The sequence below is a fragment of the Arachis stenosperma genome, chromosome 1, assembly GCF_014773155.1.
Source record: "Arachis stenosperma cultivar V10309 chromosome 1, arast.V10309.gnm1.PFL2, whole genome shotgun sequence".
Classification (NCBI taxonomy): Eukaryota; Viridiplantae; Streptophyta; class Magnoliopsida; order Fabales; family Fabaceae; genus Arachis; species Arachis stenosperma.
This window is the reverse complement of record NC_080377.1, coordinates 6604957-6631569: the sequence shown is the minus strand read 5'-3', so window position 1 is coordinate 6631569 and position 26613 is coordinate 6604957. Positions and strand designations below refer to the sequence as shown.

The following is a 26613-nucleotide window of genomic DNA, read 5'->3' as shown; positions in this document are numbered from 1 at the left end:
ATAATAGTTTCATATGCATTGGGATTATGGCATTTAATTTGCCAAAGTCCTATCCTCGTGCATATGAATGAAAAGAAAAATTAATAAAATCAAGCGCCATTTTGGATTGGTTTTAAAAAAAGTATTTGTTGAGTTTTTGAAAAACTAAAACATGATTAAAGTAATTATTAAATATTTAAATTATTATTAAATTGGTTGTGTGATATATTTGTTTTAGTATGCAGAAAATTAAATTAAATTAAAACAGACCCATTAAGTAAGTTTATATACACACTTTGATCTTATATTAATTTCGGTAGTACTATTATATTCACTTCAATCTTAATCTAAGAAGGTTGGACGGCTGAACTATGAGATAGAAAAAAATCAAACTAAATTTAAATAAAGATTCAAGTCTAATTCGGAGACTACATTTAAACTTATTTCTCTTCAACCTAATCACTAATCGAGTAAGCAAATTAAATTTTATTTGAATCTATTTTCATTTTTATCGAACACAAACTATCTTGTCTCTCTCTTCTATATTCTTTACATCAATATATGAACTAAAAAAAAGAAAGAGAAAATATTCAAAGCTAGGGCAAAGAGAAGATCGAAAGGCTAACTTCCGTTTTTAAGTAAGAAAAAAGTAAAAAGGGCTACAACAAAAGGGAGATCTCAACACAACAGAAGACCACAAAAAGGTGATTTTTTTCATTTGTGTGTTTTACAAGAAATCGTGACAAAATTTTTTGAACTACAAGCACCATTCAAGCATCTATGAAGACAAAGAAGTCAAATGTACCCAGTAGCTCATCAACAATAAAAAATTAAACTTGAAGCTAAAGCAAATATATACGCCAGATTCAAAGAACTTGAAGAAAAATGATGAAAGAGAATTGTATGGTTGCATGTCACAGATTCAGCCTTCTCTCTCTCCACTGACCACGTCGCTGCTGGTTCTGATGTTGGAGAAGAAAACAACCCAAGTGTTGAACTTGGTTCAAATTTTGGAAACTTCACTCCTCTATAATAGGGGGTGAACGGCCAATAATTGAGCAAGAGAGAAAGAGCACTTGTTTCGGTTCCCATAGCTCCTTAAGTTATTCTTGCTCTTATCCTTCATGGTTTTTATTTTGTAAATCTTTTTCTCAGTTTAGTATGTCTGAATTTCATTAGAAAAAGACAAATATGATGAGGTTTAATTTGTAAGAAAAAGGTAATGAATGGTAAAAGACAGATAGTTAAACTCGGAAAAGAAGCCTAAGTTATTTCAAAAATCTTTTGTAAGTATTTCTGTTTTGTATCATGATCCTGAGAGAATTCCCTTACAAGTTGGGTTAGCACTTTGTTGTTGAAAGTTAGGGTGAGTCCTAATCAAATTCAGGTTGGGTTAGAATCTGGACTTGTCCTAGATACGATTGGGGTAGATCTTAGGGAGAATTGGTATGTATAAACTGTTGAAAAGATAGTGAAATTTCATCATTGTTGTGATAGATACTGGATGTAGGTTGCATTGCACTAAGTAGCCAAACCAGGATACATATGTATGTCACATTCTACTCTCTTCTCCATTTCTGGTTCTGCTACTTAGGAGACAAAATAAAAGTATCTCCTGATTTTTAATCCCAACAACGTCTCACCATACCTATTCTAACAAGTAACTGTGTTCTGAACTTTCTCGTGTCAGGAGATAAAATTCAAAATCTCTTCTGTTTCTTCCATGAAAAAACAAAGTAACAAGTAAAGAAAAAAAGAGGCTAAGATTCAACATTTTTTCTCTTAGCTACTGATTACTATTAGTACTTATTTTTATATTTTAAAAAAAATTTAATAGACAAAAATTATTTTACATTTAGATAGACTTTTTAAAATATTTTTTAAACATTAAAAGTATTTTTTGCTTTTATATCTTTAAAAGTAAGATATTACTAGTTTTTTTTAAAAAAAATATTTTTTTGATAAAAATATTTTTTAAAAGACGTATATAACTAAATTTTAAATTGAATAAAAATACTCTATTTAAAAAATATATTTTTTTTATTAAAAAAATTATTCCAAACTAGCACAAAGAATTGTTTTGCTAAGAATTTATTCTCAAGAAGGCTAAAACTTTATTAGTTCAATTAAATTGATAATCTAGCTTATAATGGACTATAGGTCCATAAATATATATAAACCAAGTAATAAGTCCTTGAAAATTGCAATGTTGGACTTATAATAAATTCATAGGCCTATTGTATAAGTAATTTTAATGGAATTAATCTTGGGTGTTATTTTTGAGTTTTATAGTAATTAAAAATATTTAAAGTTAAAATTTATATTAGATATATTTTATGATACTGGTATAAATAATGAGATACTGTATTATTTTAAAATAAAGATATTGACACAGACACGTTATAGAATAGACAAATTTTAAATCTTATAAAACATCTGAATACACATATATATAAAATATAAAATATTTTTTAGATAAATTATAATAATATTTTGATATTTTATTAATATTAAAATATAAATTAATGTTTTAATTATTTTTAATATTTTATTTTAATTATATAAAATAGTTTTTTGTTTTAATAAATAATAATAAATATTATTTTTAAATTTATTTCAAGTATACATGTTAAAAATAAAGCTGAATATGCTGACACGTGACAGTATTAAGATATTTAGATGGAAGAAATTTTTTTTTAATAATATACAATTAAACACAACAAATACACGTATCGAACGAATATCAACAAGGCTATGTTTGTTTGAAGGAAAAATGAAAGGAAAGAAAATGGAAGAAAAAAATTAGAAGGAAAATAATTATTTTTCATTGTTTTGTTGAGGAGAGAAATGAGAGATAAAGGAAAAGGGATGAAAAAAAATTGGTGGGACTCACCAAATTTTTTTCTCTCCAACATTGGAAAGAAAATGAAGAGAAAACTAATTTTCTTTCTCTACTTCTAATATTATTTCTTTACTTTTTTCAATATTTTTTATAATATAAAGATAAAATTATTTTTTTATAATATTTTTTTCTTCTTATTTTTCTTCCATCCAAACACATCTAAAAAAAATAAAAATTCACTCAAATTTTTTTTTATTTTTTTTCTATTTTCTTTCTCTTTATTTCTTTCTTTCCAATCAAATATAGCCTAAATATTGTGTACAAAATATGTCCCACATAACAATTTAGCAAAATGTCCATATTTAATAGGTAGAGATCGAAAAAACAACCATCCCCTCTCCTCTCTTTGCTTCTAGCATATCCCACAATAAATTACTCATATTTACTCGAGGAAGGAAATCTCTTTTTTTTTCTTTTCTCACCATACCGTATTACCATTCATCGATCTTTGAATGTCTCTTAAATCAATGAATCACATCGTGACAATTGTCAATAGAATGAGATGCCACTTCATCACTAAAAAAATCCGAATGCTTAATACCATCATCACATTCAAGCTGACCCACCATTCATCCACTTAAATTGATATGCAAAACACAAAGCCCACAATTTTTTGGAGCATCTATCCCAATCCAAACTTTGTGATGCAAATTTTCTAATCTTCAATTCACATACACAAGCACCAATATAAAATCCACTGAAATTAAACCCATGTAATAATAATGGTTAGAGACCCAAAAACATCAATGGCTTGGTTAAGAAATCTCTCCAAATATTCTTCCACCATTGCTAAATTATCATCATCACCAAAAACAAACACTGACCCATTTTTCCTTCTACCTGCCTTCACATTCCTCTCACACTTTAGCTCCAACTCCATTCAACAAAAGCCTTCAAATTCCAATACCAAGCATGTTATTGAGTATTCAGGGTTATTGGAAGCAACAAAGCCCCATGAGAAGCCACGTGTCGTTGTTCTTGGTTCGGGTTGGGCTGGGTGTAGACTCATGAAGGGTTTGGACACAACAACATATGACATTGTTTGTGTCTCACCGCGTAACCACATGGTTTTCACTCCTCTATTGGCTTCAACATGTGTTGGAACACTTGAATTTAGATCTGTGGCTGAACCCATTGGAAGGATCCAACCAGCTCTTTCTAGAGAACCCGGTTCTTATTTCTTCCTTGCCAATTGTACTGCCATTGATACACATAACCATATGGTATATTATGGTGTGTTTCTTTTGTTTTTGTTTTGTGATATTTTAATTTGTTGTAGTAAAGGTGAATTGTTCTGCATGGGTTGTGTAACTATGAAAACTATGAACCGTTTGGATAAGAAAAAAAAGGTTAAAATAATCAAATTATGTTTTCTGATTTTACTTTTGTTTTTTAAAAACACTTTGTGCGTGCTTATTTGTGTATATTTTATACGTATTAATTTACATATTTTTCAATTAAATAATTAATTATTAAAATAATCAAATATGTAATAATAGAATAATCAACCTTGTTTATAGCAGTAATAATACAAATCAAACAAACCTGATTCTTTCTCTTTCTCCCTGATGCTATCATTTGTTGAAAACTTGGAATATTGATACTTGTTATGGAGAAATTTAATTTGATGCTTGGTTTTGAAGGTTCAATGTGAGACAGTGACTGATGGTGAAGAAACAATAGATCCCTGGAAGTTTTCAATCTCATATGACAAGCTCGTAATCGCATTAGGATCGAAACCGTCCACTTTCGGAATCCAAGGAGTCAAAGAATATGCGATTTTCCTGCGCGAGGTTTATCACGCGCAGGAAATTCGGCGAAAGCTCCTCCTTAACTTGATGTTGTCAGACGTTCCTGGTAAATTTTTCTCCAACATTAATGTTAACAAATATTTGGTTTTATGAAATGTTTGAATTTTGTTGCTGTGGTGTTTGACTAACGTGGTTTTAGTTACTTGGTGCAGGAATCACGGAAGAAGAAAAACGGAGGCTTTTGCATTGTGTAGTTGTGGGAGGGGGTCCAACTGGAGTTGAATTCAGTGGTGAACTCAGTGATTTCATCATGAAAGATGTTCAACAAAGATATGCTCATGTCAAGGATTACATTCGTGTTACTCTAATTGAGGTATATTTACTTAATCTGTAAAATTTCTTTTGGATTCTGTCTTAAAGAAGACATGTTCCTACTTTTTAGTTATAAAAATAGAATAAATTTGCATAATAGTCCCTGAAATTCACAAAATTATTTAATTATCTTCAAAATTTTAATTTTACTATAATAATTTTTTAGATTTAGTTTTGGACACTATAATAATTAAAAAATGAGAAACAGAATTGAGGAGTATAAAAAAGAAGAGAGAAATGACCGAAAGAACTTGAAGAAAAAGAATGCAGAGAAGGGCAGCGGAGGAGTGGAGTCAAGGAAAGATTACATTGGATCTAATGTGGTATTTTATAGCCACATCAATACTGAAACAACTGAGTTATGGACTACTATGATATTCAGAACTCAATCTAAAAGATTATTATAGTAAAATTAGAATTTTGAAAATCAAATCGAATAATTTTATAAATTTCAAAGATTATTATAAAAATTTATTCTATAAAAATAAGCTAAAAATATAAATATTTATTTTATTCAATTAATTTAAACTTTTAGAACAAATGATCTTGTGGTACAGGCAAATGAAATATTGTCTTCGTTCGATGATCGATTGAGACGCTATGCTACGAACCAATTGACAAAGGTGAGCAATATATGGATGACATGAACAACATAACAGTTCCTGGTTTGGCGCTTTAGAAATCTAACTAAGTTTGTATCAGTCAGGAGTTCGTCTTGTTCGCGGCATAGTGAAAGATGTGAAAGCTCAGAAGATAATACTAAGTGATGGCACTGAGGTTCCTTATGGTTTGTTGGTATGGTCTACTGGTGTTTCCCCTGCTCCTATTATTCAATCTTTGGATCTCCCTAAAGAACCTTCTGGAAGGTTAGTTACATTAACTTCTAATCAGTGCTTGATGCACTTTTTTTTTTATCATGTCTTAAATTCCTCTCATAGTTTTGTGGTCAAACCAGGATTGGTGTTGACGAGTGGCTTCGTGTTCCTTCGGTTCAAGATGTCTTCTCAATTGGTGATTGCTGTGGATTTCTTGAAACCACAGGTAGACAAACACTCCCTGCATTGGCACAAGTAAGTCATCCACAAATTATATTAATAATAATAATCATTACTATTTATTTAAACAAAAATGTTCCGTGCATATTAAAATTCGTCACGAAAATCATTCACTATATATTTATGTATAAATACATTTATTCTTAATGTATAAATAAATAGTATGAAGAGAGCGTTACATAGATAATAGTCACAATTTTCTTCTTATTTTTAGACTAACTTCTTATATCAGTGAGTCAGTGACAATGATTCATCGATAACGATAAAGTAATGGCAAGTCTTTTATAAGTAAGAAAAAATTCACCTCATTGATCATTGATTAATGATCAAAGGCATAATTCTATTACAATATATGAATTCTAATAAGTAAGTAGCAACATTAGTAGAAAGTTGAAAACATCACGTAACGTCCTATAAATTATTCATATTATCTTACAAAATCATACTTCAAATTCTCATGGAAGCTAACACTAAGATTCCACAGGTAGCAGAGAGACAAGGAAAATATCTAGCAGAACTATTAAACAGAATTGGAAAAGAAGGTGCAGGGCATGCAAACAGTGCAAAAGAAATAGAATTTGGAGATCCATTTGTTTATAAGCACCTTGGAAGCATGGCAACTATTGGAAGATACAAGGCCTTAGTTGATCTTAGGCAGAGCAAGGTCATTAATTGGTTATATGAAAAATTTAAGGAAAAAAGACAAATAAGACTTCAATTTTTTAATTTGAAGACACATAAAATTTTAGCTAATTAAAAATATAAAAATATTTTTGATTTTCTAAAATATTAAATATTTAAGTGTTTTTATCTAAAATATATAAAGACAAATCAATCTCTCAAAAAAAATTTAAATATTTTGTATTTTAAAAAATAAAAAATATTTTTATATTTTTAATTAGTCAATAATTTATTTATTTTCGAAATAAAAAATTAAGGACATTTTTCGTTTCTTTAAAATCATCATTAGTTATTCATTCCTAAAAGCTACTAATTTTGCTTTAAAATCTTAAAATGGTTGGTATTATTAAACTTGACAAGATCTTATTGTTAGTTACAGGAGGCAAAAGGGTTATCTCTGGCAGGGTTTCTCAGTTTTTTCATTTGGCGCTCCGCGTATATTACACGTGTCATCAGCTGGAGAAACAGATTTTATGTATTCATCAATTGGGTGACAACTCTTATATTTGGCCGTGACATAAGCAGATTATGAACCCAAAAAAAAAAAAGTAAGGTAACATTTCTTGCACTTTTTAGAAAGGTAGTGTTGGAGAAATGGTTTAGTTGTTACTCTGGGACAGCAAGGTCTATCAACTATTTATGTATCTACTATATTAAGGTGTTTACCTTATACTTATTAGGAGCCATTCACGTAAAGATGTTAAAAACGTCTTTTTTTTTTTAAATATTTTTAAATATTTAAAATTTAACATATATAATCGATTAAATTGTATTATTTTTATTAAAATTAGATAGGACAAATCAGTTTAGTCGAAAAACTAATAAATTAATTTTGAATCGGTCTAAATTAATATTTTTTATAAAAAATAATTAAAATATCTCTATTATATATATATATATATATATATATATATATATATATATATATTAATTTTAAAAACTCTAAATCCTAACTCTATGACGGCAAAGAAAAAAATAGGCTAAAATTTAGGATTCTTAAAATTAATATATATAATAAGAGTATTTTAGTCATTTTTTATAATAAAAGTATTGTAGTTATTTTTTTTATAAAAAAATAATATTAATTTAGATCAGTTTAAAATTTAGTTCACCATTTTTTCGGTCAAATTAATTTATCTGACCTAATTTTTATAAAAATTAATACGGTTTAATTAATTATACGTGTTAAATTTTAATTATTAAAAATTTTTTAAAAAAAAGATATTTTACATATCTTTATCTGAGTGACTCCCATATTTATTTTAGAGTTTAATTTTTATTTACACAATACACGAAACGAGAATTTTCTTTTACATTAATTTATTATTACAAAATAATTAAAGAAGAGAGATAAAATATAATAATAAAAAAAACAAGTAATTTTGTGTTATCTCAAAATTACGAGTTTAAACCTTGAAATCAATCACGGATACAATTATTAGGTTAGATTATTTACATTACATTCCTTAAGTGCAATTCTTATTTGAATGGAAGTTGTCGTATCAAATTGTCCTTAAAAAAAAAAAAGAAGAAATTCACAAAATTCTTCCAATAACATATTAAGGACTTAGTTTTATTTTGGAGGTCATTAAATCGATAAAAAATATTTTTTTTATTTTTTAGTGTATTTGATAAATTTTTAATAGTAAAAGTAAAAGTACTAGAAAAAAATATCTTTTTTGAAAAGTTACAATTTATATTTTTTTTTAAAAGATTTTTTTTCTTAAAAAAAAAAGATATTTTTCATATAATAAATAAAAAGATCTTTTTATATGAGATATCTAAGTATAAAATCACTTTTACTTTTATAAAAGATCTTTTAAAAAAAATATCATTTAAAGAAAGATATTTTTCGAAAATTGCCCCCCAACACAAGCCCTTAAAGTGTGTTGATAGGATCTTTTGTTTGGTTTAATGGCAAGTTATTTTCAGGCTCAAGTATTTTCTCTACAAGTGGACAGCATGGAACTTACTAGTTGCATGATTTTTGTTGCATGTTCAGTTTTAGCAAGTGGCATGTATTGATGAGGAGCAGGCTTGAGGAAGAAGGCAATGAAACTTTTGAATCTTGAAATTGATGGAGATTACTTTATCCATAAATTTCTCTCTCACAGCTTCTCAATCAATTAGAAATCTGGCCATGTGAGGCCATTTTGTACATATTGACAACCAACAAATTGATGTGCATGTTTATGAAATGTATAATAAAATAATCACAATAATATCATTTCATTGTAGTCTTCGTCCAAGACTTTGGCTAGGTGCAATTTACTCTCTGAATCTCTGAATTTTTCAAACATGTAATTTCATTTTATGAAGTTATCAAATGGAGATGGTACTGAAAAACTCTATCGATTTTGTACCATAAGTTCATGGTAGAAATAAAGGGAATGATATTTTAGTTATTGATCTATTTTTGTAATAAAAAACTAAAATAAATGTACTTTCTTTTAATCATAGGTATAAACCAAAGAGGGATAGAGATAGGAATTATATAAGATATTCTAAATTCAAATGACATGTATAAAAAAAATTAATTTTATATTATTTATAATAACTAGAATCTCGATTTAACTCTTAAAATTTTTTGATATTACGATTTTAAATGAGTCTATCGATTTTATAAAATTTATACTAAGTCTGACGATTTTACGATTTAAATCTTGTTAAAATTTTACATTTTACGTTCTTAATTTATTTTTTTGATTTTACGTAAAATTTCGATTTTATCTACCTTTTATAACAGTTCGATCCGATTTATAAGCATTTTGTGTTAATGCAGAAGATCTAAAAAATGATCATACTGAAAATATATAATACCTTGATAAATATGCCAATAACTTATTCCACGAATTGAATGCAAAAGAATTTAATTTTAATTTATTGTGAGGAAAAAAATATCAATCATAAATAATAATCTAGTATTAATTCCTTTTGTCACTACATTGATGAGAACCTGCTAAGTATAACCTATGGTTAATAATCTTTCATCATGAAATCCCATTCATGTACAAAATCAAAAAACACAATGAAATTCAATTAGCTAGTAAAAATTGGCATATCTATAATTCTGCTCAAATTTGAATCAATTCTGGAATAAGCTTCAAAAGAAAAGAAAGCTCTTGCTGTGAGAATTGAGGCTTGAAGTTCTTCACTTGCAACATTTCCTCCATCCCTTGACCATTTATATCAAGAACTAACTCTGCTATTTCCTTAACAAAATCAACAATGACACCATCAATCCCCATTAGATGTTGCATGTAAACTGCTTCAGGAACATTGTTTAATTTCCCATATGTAAAGAGAGAAAGCTTATTAGAACACTCCTTGATCTTTCTCACAGCTTCAGGGTTTCTAAATATTCCTTTGACTTCAGAGACTATTCCTTGCAATCCATGTTCTGTGCAAAGCTTCAGAGCCTCCTCTAATGAATTTCTTCTCACATCTTGATAGAGTTCACATCCTCCTTCAGTTAAGAAGAATACAGGGTATGTGCTTTGCAATTTTCTTACAAGTATTGCTGCATCTGGCTGAAAAGTTGAGAATATGATCGGCCTATTCTTGCCATGCTCAAACACAACCTGTCCCCAATAATTTTATAACCAAATTAATAACTAGTCTTTTATGTATTACTATTTATACAACATAACTTTTTAGAATAAACCATCAATTTAGTTTTTGTAAAGTAACTATGACAATTTAATCATTGAAATATATATAAAAACAAAAATAAAAATATACGTGTACACTAAAAATTAATTACTAAATTAATCACCATATACTTGTGTATAATCGCATGTGGTAAATTAATTTATTTTTAATATATATTTTATACAAATAACTAATATATCTGAACAAAATTTCAGCCTTCTCAAAATGAACAATATTCACAACTTATAATATGGTCATATATCCTAATGTCTTGTTTAATTGTGAATATATTTACCTTCAAGATGGAGTGAAGAACATGGACAAGATATCCTTGTTCATAAACAATGTAGTCATCAAACTTCAACTCAATGTTGAAACCCAAAGAAGGATTGACATTAACGAAAGCTTCATGGAGTGTGCAGAGTGAGTCATCTTGTTCCACGTTCCACTTGACTAGCTTCCCCTCTTCAGTTTTCCTAAGCAGGGTTTTTCCTTTCTTGTCCCTCTGAGGACCGCAAGAGAGGAACTCGGAGAGGGTCAATTCCGTAACTTTCTCCCCAAACACAGTGCCGTTTTCTTCACAGAAGATGTGGTCGTCGTGGAAGATAACGGGACAGTTATCTTTCGTGACTTGCACGTCGAATTCGATGAAGTCAAGGGCTAAGTTAGATGCAGCTTTGAAGGAAACAATGGAGTTTTCTTTGATAGCTCTCATTCTCTGATCTAATGACTGCAAATCGTTCATGCCACTTCCCCGGTGTCCGATCACCGCAAACTTCGCCACCTCAAACCTCCTTTGCTCCATCTCCACCTCTACAATTCTCGTAGTAAGCAGAGGATTTTAGTTTAATTTTGATGCTCTGATTAATATTATAAGATAATTGTTTAATTATATCTTAGATGATTATTCATTCGATTAACATAAAAAATAATTATTTTTTAAGATTTATCTAATTGAATGTATGTATAAAATATTTTATATCAAAATTAAAACTATTATGCTAATTTATTCATTTAAATTTTTGAGAAAATTTAAAATTTACTAAAATTTATTGTTTTTGATATTTTTTTAAGTTATTAACTTAATAATTTTAGTTTAGTAGCTTAATAATATATTTTTAGACAATATTTTTAAATATTATTGAATAATTACGGGTTATAAACAATAAATTTTATTAATTTTTTAATATTTTTTTAAATTTAAATGTAGTAGACTAAAATATTAATATGAAATAATAAAAGACCAAAAATTAAACATATACCTCTAGGGGAACGACTTGAGCAGCATAGATCTAAGGAAGGGATTTGAGAGACCGGGAGAAGCTTGAGAGCCATTTGCGTCAAAGATAGAGAATATTGAAATGAAAGAGGAAAATAAAGTTGTGGGAATTGTGAGGCGAGTTGTTGAGATGTATTGGAGAATATATATAATAATGGATTTGGGGTTGGGAAAGCCATACCTAAAGAGAGGATAAGCATGCCAATTCAATGGGATCTTCACGTTGGATATTCTTTTTCATGCATTTTAATAGATAAATTATGACAACTCCTTATGACAACAAGAGGTTGACCTTGCTTAGTTTTGTTTATGACTTTATGGTTATTGTAGCGCAAATCGTTCAACATTTATATTAATTTTTTATATTTTCTTCTAGAATTTCTATGATCTCAAGAACTAATCTTTTTTGGTTTCCAAGATTAGTGGATGGGTTTCGGAATTTTGGGTTTGATCCTTTTTCTCTGCACATGTGAGCTGGTAGTGTTTTGTGGTGGAGTTCGTGAGAAAGTAGTTTCAGGGTTGTTTGAGCCTTTTGTTTCTCACCTCAAATTTGTGAAAGATGAGATCTCTAAAGGTGGATACTCAATTAATTGTCTCCCGCCAAACAATTCTGCATTCTAATTCTCCAAGGCCACCTTTGAAAGGTGATTATTCCTTCCCCCCTTTTCTGGTTTTCCCTCTTTTCACTTTTATTCTTCATTTGTTCTTTGGTTTCAACAGAGTACTTATCCTATTTCCAATTAAGTTTGAAGAACCCCATAAGGTTGATTATCCTGTTATTACTTTCGTTCCATTGAAGACAAATTTATATGTTTGTAAAGCTCATCAAAAAACGTATAGAAGAGAGCATGCTCTACGAATAAACAAATATTCATCCAAAATGCATGTCTAATTGTCTAGTATAGTTTTCGAAATTCCCAGTATACAAGTATTTCTCTAGTAGTATAAAGTCGCAGGTTCTTTTCAAACACAACTGCATTATTTTAATCATCGGCATTTCTTCATATACAAGGTTTTTTCTTTTTTTTGACAGTCGTTTCTAAATATACAAGTTAATGATCAAAACTCGGGTACAAACTTAACAAACTTAAACTAAAAATAATGATAACAAAATGTTATTTCCCACTTTTTCACATAAGCTCAAGCAATTTGAAGATCCTTTCTACACAGGGCAATAATCGGAAACTAAGCTTCATCTAAAAGCTTTAGAAACTCCAAACCAAAAAATATAACGTGATTCTGCTTTCTTTTTCCCCTTACAGACAAGCAATTTGAGTCCACTGGACTCGAGTCTAATTAATAGCACAAGCTCTGACAGGTGATTTTACCGGGTCTATTTAGCAAAGTGGGAGCTTTGATGTGGGTTGCAAGAAACTGCATGTGATTTGTGAATTTGCAATGAATTACCCTAGAACAAAAAGAACAAAATCCCAAAGGCCATATCCGGCAGAGCAAATCCAGAGATCCGTGCAACAAGACATGGAGGACGCATCAATAAGGAAATCTGTGTCACTTACTGAAATTATCGCCTGTAAAACAATAGAATATAGGTTTTCATTAAACAAAATAATGAAACAGAATAACCAATAAAATCGTTATCTCGTAACATCAGGTATGATGTGCACTTTTTGGCCTGTCATCATCTGGGGTCAGTATCAAACATAATCTACTGTTATATGTAAATGTAAAGAAAGAAACACGGCCAGTAGTCCATTTTCGCAAACATAACATTCACTCAACATTCCTTTACAATTATATCTGACTATATACTTTGGAAAGGAAAAGTCCAAAGGGTAAGTTAAAAAATAATTAAAATTATGAATTATAATGTTAAGTATCATATTTAAATGTGGAGCAATTCAATAAATCAATATTAGGAAAAAATGACACCATTCAAATAGTGGCCAGTGAAACAGCAACAAAGATGGAAAAAAAAAAAAACCAGGTTAATAAGATGGACTGAGGATCTCAGGCATATTCTGAATTACTTCCTGAAAAACTCAAATAGACAATGTCATATTCATATTCATATTATGTTTTACAATAATGAGACCCCAGAAGTCAACCTTGTGCACGATCAAGCAAGAAAACAGTTGCAGGTCAGATACAAAATTTGAATGGGGGGCACATATCTCTACTAATTTTGTAACTTTATTTTAGAAATATATGATCCTAACTGTATTTCGACATTTAGAATTAAGAAATTACTTGATGAAAGAAAACCAAGCCAATTTTGATTTTTGATTCGTTACATTATTCTTTTCTGTTACAAGATTACTGAATCAACAACTTTTTACACAGCATTGAATTTCTAAGCATGTCGTAGTAGATATACCAAGAGCATTTATCATTTAAAAGAGCTTCAAACAAAATTACCAAATGCATAACATTAAAAACATGGTCAATATGTGATCACCTGTTAAACTTCTTGTTCCCATACACATCTCTATCACTGCGGCGCTCACTATGGCTGCTGCTGCTGCGGCCCTTCTCCCCGATCAACACCCTCTCGCGCTCCTTCTCGCGCTTCTCCCTCTTCAACCTCTCTTCCCTCAACTCCTCCAAAGTCTTCCTCCCATTCTTCTTCTTCTTGTTGTTCTCATTCTTCACTTTTCCATCACTATCATCCCCACCACCCTTCTCATCATCGCCATTCCGCTTCTCAAGATACCAAGGCATCTTCACACCCTTGCCTGCTACCCCATACCCTAACCTATACTTGTCATCCTCGGGACCCACCGCCACCCCCGAGGACTTCCCTTCTTCTTTCTTCATCCTCTTCTCCTTCTTCCACCCTTCCCTTTCCCCCAACAACTCCTTCCTCTTCTCGGTTCCTCGTACAGGATCGAAAATCTTAATCCCCTCGAACAAGTTAATGTGTCCGTTGTTACCCGAATTATTCAATTCCGGTTCTTCTTCTCCTTCCTCCTCCTTCTCTTCCTCTGCCTTGGCCTTAACGAGAGGAGCCAAACCCTTGGCGGTGCGGAGGCGCTCGAGGCGGAACTCGGCATCACGCTTTCTGACCTCGTCGCGCTTGATCTGCTCGTCTCTGGCGGCTTGCTCCTCGTCGCGGCGGACCTTTTCCCTGTTCTCGTAGTTGTAGACGTTCCACCGCTTCTGCGGGAGAATGTTGAGGCCACCATGGCCTCCCATTTTCGGTGGCTTAACGATTCAGCTTACTGAGGTTGGAGATTATTGATGAACTATGAGCTTGATGATAGGCCTCTTTCGATTTTTCCTGCGAGAGATACGATATTGATAATAAATTTGCAATACTTTGTTGTAAATTTAATTTGGAATATGTTGTGTGTCCGCGGGTGTAATTGGGAATTCTGAAAAACCCAAGAGTGTCATATACAACAGAAAGGTTCTGAGAACCGGACCGGTCATCAAACCGCTTTAATCATTGGTTCGTTGGTCCAACCGGTCTACTCGTGGTTCAACCGAAAAAAAGTTTTAGAATAAAATAATAAATAAATTATAAATAAACTTCCTAAAATATAATTATAATCTAATATAAATCTTAAAATATTGTCTAAATTTAAAACACTACATGGAATACCCCTCTTTACAACTCTTAGTGGCTTAAATTTCTTGCAGTGATTTCTATAAATTCATTGACTAGAGATAAATAATCAACCATGTAGATCAAAATGTGGTTTTGGGGTTAGCTAACTCAACCCATTTTTGTCTCATGACAGCACTGTCATTCAGACAACAATATCACTTTCGTCTCTTTCCTAATGCAAAGAATAAAAAAAGATCAAACAAATTGAACAAACCTTGTACGTATTAATGGTGAATCCATCTCCTTAATATTACAAATAATAGGAATTCATCGCATAAATACATTAATATTAAGAAATATACTAATATACTTGACAAATAGGTAAGACATGACATAAAAGTGCCTTTTGATCTATTTTAGAATACCTCAAGCAACATATAGAGATGAACTACAAACTAACTGGAAATATATATGAGCCTGGATGCATGATTATATAGTGTAGTGAGGTGAACTTTTTGTCTCTGTTGTTAACATGAGATTTAGCCGACCCCACCTACTGGGACAAGGCTTTGTTGTTGTTGTTGTTGTTGTTGTTGTTAACATGAGATTATGCAATACTCCCCCTATGGATTTGTCTCCAAGAAATATTATAATATTCATGAATTCACAAAATGTTTACTCTAGGGAACCAGAGAACATACTGACTGGACCAGGCAAGTAATGCTTAACTACTTTGAATAAATTTGCATGGCCTTGACCATCACCATGAGAAAATCCAGTCGTGAATTTGTCTCTGTCCGAAACGACTGGCATAAGATGCTAAGAGGCTGCAAGCACAGAGGAATCACGAATGACTACTAATAATACATTTACAGATATGCATTGAAAATGTACAAAATTTCAAACCTTGCTCGATATCATGAGACCTAACTGAATATAAAGTAATTACAAGCATGTGACATGGCAACATAATGCGAAATGGGTACCCAATGCCCAGCAACTGGCCAGTTCAAAGCACATTAACAACTGACTAAAAAATTTTAACAAATAATCATTCAATGATTTCAACAAAAACACAGCAGAGCCACAAAACACACAACAGCACACCAGAACCCAGAACCCACAGCAGCACACCAAAGCCAGAGCAAATCAATGATTTGAACAAAAACACAAAACCCTCTAATCATTCAATGATTTGTTAATTTCAGAACAGAGAGTCAGGGAGTAAAACGAAAACGAAGAACAAGTGCACACCAAAGCCACTGACTTTCGAAAGGGCGACGAGACGACGGCGACGGCGACAGGACGAATCCGATGGAGGATGGGCGCCGAGCGAGGAAGAAGACAGCGATCAGGGGGTTCAACTTGGATAACGCCAACAGTACGAAGAGAGACTCCTCGAATGGCCACGGATGGCGGCAGTGGGTCACTCAGTTCGGCGGCGGTGGAGGCTAGCTAGGTTTTCCCTTTTTGTTTTCTCTGGGTGAAGGAATGAACGAAGTAAGAAAGGAACGAATGAGAGGCAACGCGTTCATCTTCTTTCTTCTTTTTCTTTTTTTCCTCTCAAAACGACGTAGCATTAGGCAAACCGGCCGGTCCAGCGGTTTCTCTCCAGTTTTATCATGAGCTGCTTTTAGTGATGGACCGAATCGTTTACAGTGTCGGTTCCCGGTCGAGTCGGTTCAACCAGCCAATTTGGTCCAGTTTTTATAACAATAACAGACCCATTTTTCTAGAACTGATTTCATTCAGCTACAGCCAAATATTTATTTATTTATTTGGTCGAATGGATTGGACAACCCAATCCTAAATATCACTACACACTCACCTACACAATACTAAGGCTTGGTTTGGTAAAGCTTTTTGAAGAGGTGTTTGTGCTTTTTAAAAGTTCAAGCTCCTCATTTTGTGTTTGGTAAATAAAAAAGATCATGTGCTTGTGCTTGCAGCTTTTAAAAGATCGGGGTACTTTTGAAAGCACCTATGATAGAGCTTTTTAAAGTTGGCTTGTGCTTTTCAAAATTTAAAAGTCTAATATAACCTCATATGTTAACTAATTTTCAAATTTAATGCTTGTATTTATGTCTATTATAGTATTTTTAAATTTTAAAAGTTATTTTACCAAACACAATTGATATTGCTTATATTTATTAAAAGCTATTTTTGATTTGATTTACCAATCATAAATGATACAATTTTTAAAAAGCCATCTTTTAAAAGTTAACTTTTACAAGCTACTTTTGAAAAGTAAAAACTTTACCAAACTAAGCCTAAAGATTTCTTTTCAATATGGTGCATACACTAAGATTCGAACTCGGATGCAGCATATTAAGAAGCACATGATTCACCATCTGAGCTAATCTTCAGCTGCCGGCCAAATATTTATAACTCGATGGAATTCTATGTGGTGGACTCCGTAATTAGAACCCAGACTTTTGTTTTTGGACAATGCCCATGATGGGCTACAAGGAGAGACCCAGCACCCAACCCAGGAACCCAGACCATGTTATTGTCATTTTTGTGGATTTGGATCTCTAGTATGTTGTTTAGAAAAATGATACATAGTTTGAGCGAGAAGAGTTTTTTTTTTTTTTTGGCAAGTCTATATTTTAGGAAATACTTTTAGGTAAAAATATTTTTTTTTTACCAAAAAGAATAGAGTTTACAAAACAAAATAAATAAAAAAAACCACCATGTTTTTATCATCTTAATGGAAAATTTTAATTCTAAGAATTGAATTTAGAAAAAGTTTAGGAGCAACTAATTCTTAATCCTTTATATTGGAATGGATGAAGGGTTAAATGGTTTGGCAATTCCGGGGCTGAATTAAGAGAATTTTGAATCAGAGCTTTCGATTTTTATTCATCTTTCGCTGTAATAATATCTTGAGATTTGCAACGATAACTTGGTATATCTACTATACGACCATTAACTAAAACATGTTTATGGTTAACTATTTGGCGGACTTGAGGAATAGTCGAAGCCATACCCAATCTAAAAAGTATGTTATCCAAACGCATTTTAAGTAATAGATTTTGTGATTTTTAGCCATCAATAATATTTTTAATAATGTAAAATTGTATTTAATGGTGTAAAATAATTCAATTTTCTTTTGATAGTTAAGTTTTGGCCAGAATTTAATAAAAGTGCTGGCTCTTAGCATTCCTCTTAAATTTATTATTGTTTAGGGGATATAAAATCGAAACGAGAAAATACGATGAAAATATCAAAGTAATGAGGACCATGATTTACTTCAATTACGTATGATGTATGATGACATAATCTCACTTCCAAAAAAAATAATGTGAAACATTGACAATGAATCCAAAAAAATATGATATAATAAAGGGGTGACATAATCTCACTTCCATTCTTCTAGACACCATTAAATTACACATTTATTCATACCAACAAAAATTATGTAGTGTTTCATCTTTGTCTTAATAAAAAATAATTTCTTGAGTATAAAATTACTAAAAAATCCAAATATGATGACAAAGTTTTAAATCATAAGCTATTTAATTCTTAAATAAAATGTTACATTTTCTTATATTCAATGTTTTAACACACACCTATATATATGAAAATATGAAATACTCATTACAAAATACAAATTATGTGAAACAATATATATAATAATTAATTTAGTGGTGGTTAATTTTTTGTTGAATTTTGATGTACTATCCATATAAAATAATTTACATGGTCATTGATTACATTTTCTTAAATGTCTATTCACACAATGAACATGAAACAAAATTACTTTTGTTAATATAAAAATTCTTAATTAGATACATTTAGAAAATTTAAAATGCTTGATTTTTAGTCTTTGAATTTTACAAAGACTAAAAAAAAACTTATTTTTGTTTTCACTCTTAAAAAGGTATACATAATAAATGGCTAGGATATTGGAATAAGAAAACAAAATATGCATCTTATTTAAACTAAACCTTTTAATTATGTATAATGAATTATCATCATTCTTCTCTATAGTATAACAAAGAAGCCTTACATTTGGTCCCAACATGTAGTGTAACCAAAGTGTTAGTTATTCATAGTATAACAAGTAATCATGTAGGTAATTAACTAAAATATTTGATCCTTAATACTTATGAGTTGTTCACAAATCAAATAACTTGAATATTGATGATGATTTTGAAGGTTTGTGACTTCCAAGCCAGTGTTGCATATGAACTCCAATTGCATCCAAGTAGATGCTACTCTTGCCATGGAAACCTACGACCTTACCCTCAGTTGTTGTTGAAGTGAAAAACTTGCCTACTTCCTCACCAAATGGACCAAACTTTCCTCTACTTGTGTATAATGTTAGTGACTTTATTATTACTGCTTGTTCATCAGCAGTAATTGGACCATAATAGCCAGATATGCAAGTTAATACTTCATGTGGATACTCCAATTTTACCTATATAATCATATATAATAGCCATATATGAGAGTAGGACGATGAATATTCTACAATAATCGAATACTTTTTAGTGCTAGCAATAGCATTCATGACTAAAAACAGAGTAATAATAAAAATAAAAATAAAAATGCATACCCGATGCATGATATTGCCTCCATTACCACCATGCCTAACAGACCAAACAGATTGCTTGTTTCGATCATACTCAATTTGAATTGAGCAAATGCCTTCTGGTGCTTTTGTCAAATAAATTTGCTTAATTCCAGAAAACACCCCATCATCCCAAGGTCTTCCTCCATCCCCACCCCATGGACCTGGCCCACATGGTGCTGGTTCTTTTATCACACCATAAGGGATCTGTCAAAATAATATATCATGGTTCTAAGAATCGGACCAAACCAACCGCTTTATATGAGTTAATCGGAAACAAGCTATAGCTTAGTCCGATGCAGAGTAAAAATCAATTGTCAGCAATCAGTCAAATTTAAAAAAAAATAATTATATATTTTATACATAAATATATGAATTTATCATCTGATTCAACTCTAATTAAATTAAACATTTAAACTTGTAATTCTACTGGCCTTGCATTATACATACCTCTTCAACAGGTGCTGATTTAGAATGTGACAATCTAGCTGGCAAGGGCAATTGAGGACTTTCCATTATTTCAGGAATGGTTGGTTCTCTTGGGATCATTGCCATGGAAGAAGGAGAAGGGGGTGCCTTCACTGGTGCCATTACTTTCCCTTCCATGACATGCACACCAAGAGCATCAAGAAACAAACCATTTCTACCATGGATTCCAACCACTTTCCCTTCTTTAATAAGCTTTGTTGTGAAATAAGTCCCATGTTCTTCTCCAAATGGTCCATACAACCTTTTATTTGTGTGAAAGGTTAGTGATTTTATTACCACAGGTCCCATGTACATCACAGATCCATAGTACCCAGATATATGTGTTAGGACTTCATATGGAAAATCAAAGAATATCTGCAAAATATTGCACAACATTTCGAATTCAATCAATCTTATTAGTTATGTGGTTCGAGTCTCTCTATCTTTGGTAAAAAAAAATAATAAATAATAATAATAAACAAATACGATATCTATAAAAAATTGAGTTAGTTTGACAAAATTATCAATAAATAATTCAGTTCATAATTTTGTCAAACTACCTTAATATTTGATAGATATAAAATTAGTTTATATATTTTATTATTAGAATTAACTGAATTAATTATGTTTAAATTAATGAAAGTTTATTTTTTAAATAAAATATATTTCGAAATTTTATAACTTTGTTTATGGATTTTTTGAGAATTAATTTATCAATATTATCATATTTTGAAAACTAAATTAAAGGTTTAGTGAAATGTAAAACATTCATTGCAAAACTCATAGTTAGTTTACCTTATCATTTTTGTATCCTCCTGCTCCACCATGTTTATGACCCCAGACTCTTTCCCCATCCAAATCATACAAAACTCTAATCCATACAATTCCAATATTCCTGGACAAGTTGATTTGCCTAATTCCATTGTAGGGTCCATCATCAAATAAGTATCCACTACTACCACCCCAAGGGCCATATGTTACTATACCTTCAACCATTGAAGGTGTCTTCTCCACTTGACCTACCTAAAGTCATGAAACATTTTTATTATTAGGTTCAAAGTTCAAAGAGTAAGAAACCATTCATGAATACAGTGCTATGATAGTAGTAATCTGAGATTCTACACTGTGATTATGTTAACACAAAAATAGATAAAAATATTTTTATTTTAGATAAAATTTATCTAAAAATATTATATCATTTTTTTGTCTTTTATCTCTTTGCTCTAATTTTATTTTTTATCTTAAGATATTTATTACACATAATTTTAGAAGTATAGATATAAATTAGGATAGATGTAAATCTCTTATTATTTTTAGGGTAAAATATATTGTAAATCTCTTATAATGTTTATGATTTTTTTTAAAAAAATACTTCTAATGTTTAGTTTCATTTAATTTTGTCCCTAACATTTTTTATTTGAGTCAAAATTATCTCTGGAGATTAACTTCATCTAAAACGTTAAAAATAAAATTGAAAACGTTCAAAGATAATTTTTTACTCAAATCGAAAACGTTAAAAGACAAAATTAAATTAAACATTAAAAATTTCTTAAAAAAAATTATAAAAGTTAGGAAAAAAAAAAAAACTTTACCCTTCTTATTTAAATCTGGCCTTTAAGTTACCTTTATTACATGATCCACAAAATTTGACTCAGTGCTTCCAAGACATTATTTCCAATGTACTTTCTTACCCTTACCTTTTCTTTAGGTTCTTCAATATTGTTTGACTCCTTGTTGAAGCTAGAAATCTTCCCCAAGGAAGGTTCTTCAACAACTTTAGACTCATTGAAACTAGAAATCTTCCCCATAGGCTTATTACCAAGTTCATCTTTTTGTCTCAAAGCAAGAACAATATCAAATCCTTGACCAACACTTCCTTGTATAACAGAGTAGCCACCAGAAGCTTCAGTAGTAGTAGTGTTAACTAAGTAACTTTTTGAAAGAGACAAAGCCTTTGATGGGTTTGGTTGGAAGGAGTTTAGGTACACACCAATGGCATCTAAGTGCCAAGCACATCTACCATGGAATCCAACTACCTTTGCCCCAGAAACTGGCAATGAAAAATGTATTCCTTTTTCAGAACCAAAGGGTCCATAAGTTCTTTTGTTACTCTCAAAACTCAAGGACCTAACATAGCAAGCACCCCATTGGCTTAAGCTTCCATAGTATCCCTCAATTGATGTTAGATATTCATCTGGATAATCAAGCTTCACCTACAATAATACCATCATAAATATACCTAGTTAATACTTCATATGTGGTACAAAATTTTAGACTTAAATAAGTATTTGATCCTTACAAATATATCTCGTAAATTTTCAATCATGCTAGATATATACTAATTAGTCGCCAAATGAATTATCCATGTAGAATATATATTGAAATACAAATTACACATTAAAAATAAATTAAATAATACATGTATTTTATATACAAATATAAAATAATTAATTTAGTTTGTGTTTGATTTTTAATGTACAAATAATATTTTTGATAAATTTTAGTATTAACTCTTAAAAAAAATTAAAAAGTCAGTTCGGATATCTTTTAAAAACTAATTTTATGATTTTTTTGCAAATTTTATTTTGATACAAGAACATGTATTATATAAAAAAGATGGTTTTAATTTTTGAAAATTTATGGTAATTCAGTTTAAATATTCTGAAACATTATTTTAGAAGACTGATAGACTCAAATTAAACTCTTTTAAAATTGTTTAGACCTAATTAAACCGTTACAAAATACCAAAATGAAAATTCACAATATAGTCAAGGATTAAAGAACATCCTAAGCAAAAAAAAAAAAAAAAATTATGAATTAGTAAAAACTAGCAACATAAACCCTAGATAGTTAATTATAAAGGCAAGGAAAGATTATTTACCTTGTCAGTTATATGGCCACCACTTCCACCATGCTTCCCTGACCAAATAGAATTTCCATTATGGTCATATTCAACCTGAATGGAGTCAATTCCTTCACCATGAACAATCACAAACTGCCTCACCGATGAATACACGCCGTCGTCCCACCGGTATCCGCCGTTGCCTCCCCACGGCCCAACCGACACCGGCTTCTTTCCATACTCCTCCAAACTCTGCACTCAAAAACAACCATGCAATCAAACTTTGTTAGAAACTTAAAATTTTAGAAACATAAAATAAAATCAAAATTTTTCAATTCATAATTAATTAAGTAATATTAGTTACGTGAGTTCAACATGCACTACCATGATACTATTGTGATTTTGGGAAGAAAATTATTAGAAATTTGGATAGATATTTGAGTTTGTGACTATGGTTGCAAGGAGTGGAAATTGATGAGTGTTAAGTTGGGTTGAATTGAAGGAGAAGGGTTGTGAGGAATATATGTTAGCAAAAAGTTTTGAGTGAAAATTAGAATCCACAATGGAGAAAAGGATTGAAATTAAAACCCAGCAAGTATAGGAATCAGATTCTCCATGGAAACCAATCCACTATGCTTTTTATTATTATGTGTGCATGGATTAGCTTCTTGTTTTTTGAATGTCACTAACCAAACACTGTTCTGAACACTGTGTTGCTCAGAACAAAATTCCTTGACAAAAAGAAAGGTAGAAACTTACTGTGTTCTGCTGTTCTGCCATATTCTAATTTGAGTTGTATCGCAGGTGCTCTGCTCCAACTCTGTTACACTTTCTCTGTCATTAAATTAAATTCATGCATTTAGGTGATACTATTGGAAAGTTTTCAAATATACCGGTATATTGGTGTTTTAGTAATTTTTAACTGTTGATCTTAATTATAAAAAATATATAATATATATAATTAAGATTAACAGTTAAAAACCACTCAAACCGATATACCGATACACTTAAAAATTATCTGATACTATTTATCTAAAATAATTAAAAATTAATAATTTTATTACCATGACAATATGTAATTAAATATTTATATAAAATGTGGAGTAAATCATACAAATAAAATCATTTCAGTTTAAAATTACATAAATATCTTAAATCAAAATTAGTTATATGTTATGTCTGAATATCGAATTAAATTAATTTGATTTATATTATTTACTATTTGTGCATCACATTCGTAGTAAATTGAATTAATTTGATTCTATTTATATAGAGGTATTTAAAATATGACGTGTAATCAATTTTGATTTAAAACATTTGTGTAATTTTGAGCTGAAATTATTTTATTTGTGTAATTTATCCTAAGATATATGCATAATTTCTTTTAAAATTATTTAAAATGTTAAGTAGTAAGATGTATTAATAATTTTATATTTAATATTTCCCATCACAGAAGAGCAAATTTTTTTTTAGTTTTATATCTAATATTTATAGTTTGTGCTGAAATTTAACTTCATGTAAAAGAGTGATGACAACATAGCTGAACTTTATACCATACTCTATAGCAATAGAGAGTCACGTATTATATCATAAAATAATCTCTTATAAAAGGTTAAATTGGTAAAACTATTCAAACTACAAAAATATTTAATTATAAATGCTCGCTGAAATGAATGTTGCATTGAATACAACTATATAAATTTTATTATAGCCCTCTTTTATGAGTATTTTGAAGTTGGTAGTACAAATTCTCTAGATTTAAGAAAAAGATTTTTCGAAAAAAGTTTGATGTTTATGAAAATTTTTTTAGATCTAAAAAGAGTTTAGATTTATTCGAAGAAAAAAAGATATCCTACTATATTGTAATACGTCTGTGTAATTTTAAAATTAGAAGAAACTCAAATTTGTCCATATTTTTTTCACATTTTATATTCTCCATAACTAAATATTATGCTTTCTTTCGGTTTATAATTTAATATAGAACATATTTTTCCCTTTTTAAATATGAATGTAACTGTTTTTTTTTTTTTTTTTTTTTTTGCGATATGTAAGTGGCATTTGACCATTTCTTCGAATGAAAATTTCTGCTTCTCTTTAAAAGAAATTTCATTTTTTTTACCGATTATTCAAATTATTGAACCATCTTTGACTGCAATTGCATATTCCATATCCTTAGATATGATGATTGTGGGAATGGCTTAGTTATGAGTTAGAATTTTACTCAATCCTCATCATAAACTAGCGTTTAGTTGCTTCGCACTAAGGAAAGAATCTAATGCACTTTGTATTGATTCATGTTGATGATGTTATGTTGATGAAATCGAATTATGTTCTTAAGAAAATAAGAATTTTGAAAAAAACAAGTGGGTCCTCTAATCAGATTTCGATTTATCGATGGCCACTACACTAGACCATATAATCATATTATTCTATCTGGAATCTACTATTAAAAGCTAACAAAAATGTTATATATTATTGTTTGTCTATATTTTTGTAAGTTTTTTAGTATTAAAAATTATTAATAAAAAATGAGAGAAAATATAAAAAAATATTATATATATATATATATATATGCACAAATATTGCAAATTTAATTTTTCTTTAACTTCATGCAAAAAGAGATTCTCTAGAACTCTATCCATGTGTGACACGTTAGAATATATTATCATTTTCGACCTTCCAAAATTAAAAAAGAAAAGAAAAGAAGGATCGTATGAGCATTTTATATGTTACATCCATTTTAAACAAGAATATGTACTAGTTTAAAATTGATATCATTTTATATTAAAAGGTTTAAGTGTTAAATATCCAATTAGAGGATCGCCTGATTACTTATCTTGTTGTCTTCTTGTGGATATTGCTAATTAGTGGTGATACCCTATGCTTGTAAAAAGTTGTAAGTTTTCTCCAGAGTGTTTTCTCCCTTATATATATATCTAGGCTGAATTTTATTCCTTATCAGCCAAATTAACATATAAATTTATTTACTTTTTTTTAAATATTAAAATTTTAAAAGCGCTAAAAATAGACTATAAAATTTATAGAAAATATTTACCTTATTAATATTTGGTATCATCTGTTTGAATTTTTGTTTTATATATGATTTCATTTTTTTTAAATAAAAGATGAACAATTGAACATTAATTTTATAGGTATAATCAATCAAAAAAATAAATAAAAAATAAGCACAAAATTAGAGAAAAAATAAAAGCGGAAATAACTAATATGTGATTGAATTTTAAGTTTCAATAGACCAATAAAAGAATAATTATAAAAATAACAACAAAAATCAATCATCAATCATAAATAAGTTAAAAATAAGTAATCGATTTTTACCTGTCATCACTAACCTTGCTAACCTAATTGTTCTGAAACTGCAACGATAAAAGAAGTTAAAATTCAAACATGTTAAAAATAATTTAAAAACTAATACAAAAGTTTTTAAAACAAGTACTGAACAATATTCCACATAAATAAACACTCACAATTGCAATAAATTTGTTATTTGGGTGTTCTATTTTATACTATTTTTTGAACTCAAACTTGAAA

General features: G+C 29.9%; 4 protein-coding genes across 11 annotated transcripts; 1 reads left to right on the top strand and 3 right to left on the bottom strand.

The window, feature by feature from the left end:
• The first annotated feature begins 3522 nt into the window (after positions 1-3522).
• Positions 3523-9111, top strand: LOC130962067 (internal alternative NAD(P)H-ubiquinone oxidoreductase A1, mitochondrial-like). 2 transcript variants are annotated; one of them, XM_057888167.1, is made up of 9 exons: positions 3523-4104; positions 4525-4738; positions 4845-5005; positions 5562-5627; positions 5707-5870; positions 5960-6074; positions 6544-6723; positions 7120-7293; positions 8743-9111. In XM_057888167.1, exons 1-8 carry the CDS (start codon positions 3604-3606, stop codon positions 7270-7272), a joined length of 1554 nt encoding a protein of 517 aa, XP_057744150.1. In that variant the 5' UTR covers positions 3523-3603; the 3' UTR covers positions 7273-7293; positions 8743-9111. The 2 variants fall into 2 exon arrangements, with proteins under 2 accessions (XP_057744150.1, XP_057744142.1); XM_057888159.1 differs by having other exon boundaries at positions 3524-4104; positions 7120-7288; positions 8743-9110.
• Positions 9112-9645: 534 nt separating this feature from the next.
• On the bottom strand, positions 9646-11945 carry LOC130958281 (glycerophosphodiester phosphodiesterase GDPD1, chloroplastic-like). Its single transcript, XM_057885207.1, has 3 exons — positions 11654-11945; positions 10687-11204; positions 9646-10321 (listed from the first exon to the last, which is right to left on the bottom strand). The coding sequence occupies exons 1-3, from the start codon at positions 11868-11870 to the stop codon at positions 9815-9817; spliced, it is 1242 nt and encodes a 413-aa protein (XP_057741190.1). The 5' UTR covers positions 11871-11945; the 3' UTR covers positions 9646-9814.
• A 1019-nt stretch (positions 11946-12964) lies between these two features.
• On the bottom strand, positions 12965-16694 carry LOC130958440 (uncharacterized). 7 transcript variants are annotated; one of them, XM_057885226.1, is made up of 4 exons: positions 16433-16694; positions 15880-16005; positions 14087-14908; positions 12965-13199 (listed from the first exon to the last, which is right to left on the bottom strand). In XM_057885226.1, exons 3-4 carry the CDS (start codon positions 14821-14823, stop codon positions 13193-13195), a joined length of 744 nt encoding a protein of 247 aa, XP_057741209.1. In that variant the 5' UTR covers positions 14824-14908; positions 15880-16005; positions 16433-16694; the 3' UTR covers positions 12965-13192. The 7 variants fall into 7 exon arrangements, with proteins under 7 accessions (XP_057741209.1, XP_057741231.1, XP_057741202.1 ...); XM_057885248.1 differs by having other exon boundaries at positions 15943-16005; XM_057885219.1 differs by having other exon boundaries at positions 16446-16694.
• Positions 16695-19094: 2400 nt separating this feature from the next.
• On the bottom strand, positions 19095-23601 carry LOC130958173 (jacalin-related lectin 3-like). Its single transcript, XM_057885168.1, has 7 exons — positions 23449-23601; positions 23104-23316; positions 21920-22435; positions 21018-21245; positions 20205-20597; positions 19740-19961; positions 19095-19601 (listed from the first exon to the last, which is right to left on the bottom strand). The coding sequence occupies exons 1-7, from the start codon at positions 23449-23451 to the stop codon at positions 19299-19301; spliced, it is 1878 nt and encodes a 625-aa protein (XP_057741151.1). The 5' UTR covers positions 23452-23601; the 3' UTR covers positions 19095-19298.
• Positions 23602-26613: the final 3012 nt, after the last annotated feature.

Excerpts from the sequence above, each read along its gene's own strand:
- LOC130962067 (XM_057888167.1), top strand. The coding sequence starts at position 3,604 with ATGGTTAGAGACCCAAAAACATCAATGGCTTGGTTAAGAAATCTCTCC. Across the intron at positions 4,105-4,524 it reads TTGATACACATAACCATATG|GTTCAATGTGAGACAGTGAC; the intron begins GTATATTATGGT and ends TTGGTTTTGAAG. Across the intron at positions 4,739-4,844 it reads GATGTTGTCAGACGTTCCTG|GAATCACGGAAGAAGAAAAA; the intron begins GTAAATTTTTCT and ends TACTTGGTGCAG.
- LOC130958281 (XM_057885207.1), bottom strand. The coding sequence starts at position 11,870 with ATGCTTATCCTCTCTTTAGGTATGGCTTTCCCAACCCCAAATCCATTA. Across the intron at positions 11,205-11,653 it reads CTCAAGTCGTTCCCCTAGAG|AGGTGGAGATGGAGCAAAGG; the intron begins GTATATGTTTAA and ends CGAGAATTGTAG. Across the intron at positions 10,322-10,686 it reads TTCTTCACTCCATCTTGAAG|GTTGTGTTTGAGCATGGCAA; the intron begins GTAAATATATTC and ends TATTGGGGACAG.
- LOC130958440 (XM_057885226.1), bottom strand. The coding sequence starts at position 14,823 with ATGGGAGGCCATGGTGGCCTCAACATTCTCCCGCAGAAGCGGTGGAAC.
- LOC130958173 (XM_057885168.1), bottom strand. Across the intron at positions 22,436-23,103 it reads GTGGCCATATAACTGACAAG|GTGAAGCTTGATTATCCAGA; the intron begins GTAAATAATCTT and ends GTATTATTGTAG. Across the intron at positions 19,602-19,739 it reads GAGGCAATATCATGCATCGG|GTAAAATTGGAGTATCCACA; the intron begins GTATGCATTTTT and ends ATGATTATATAG.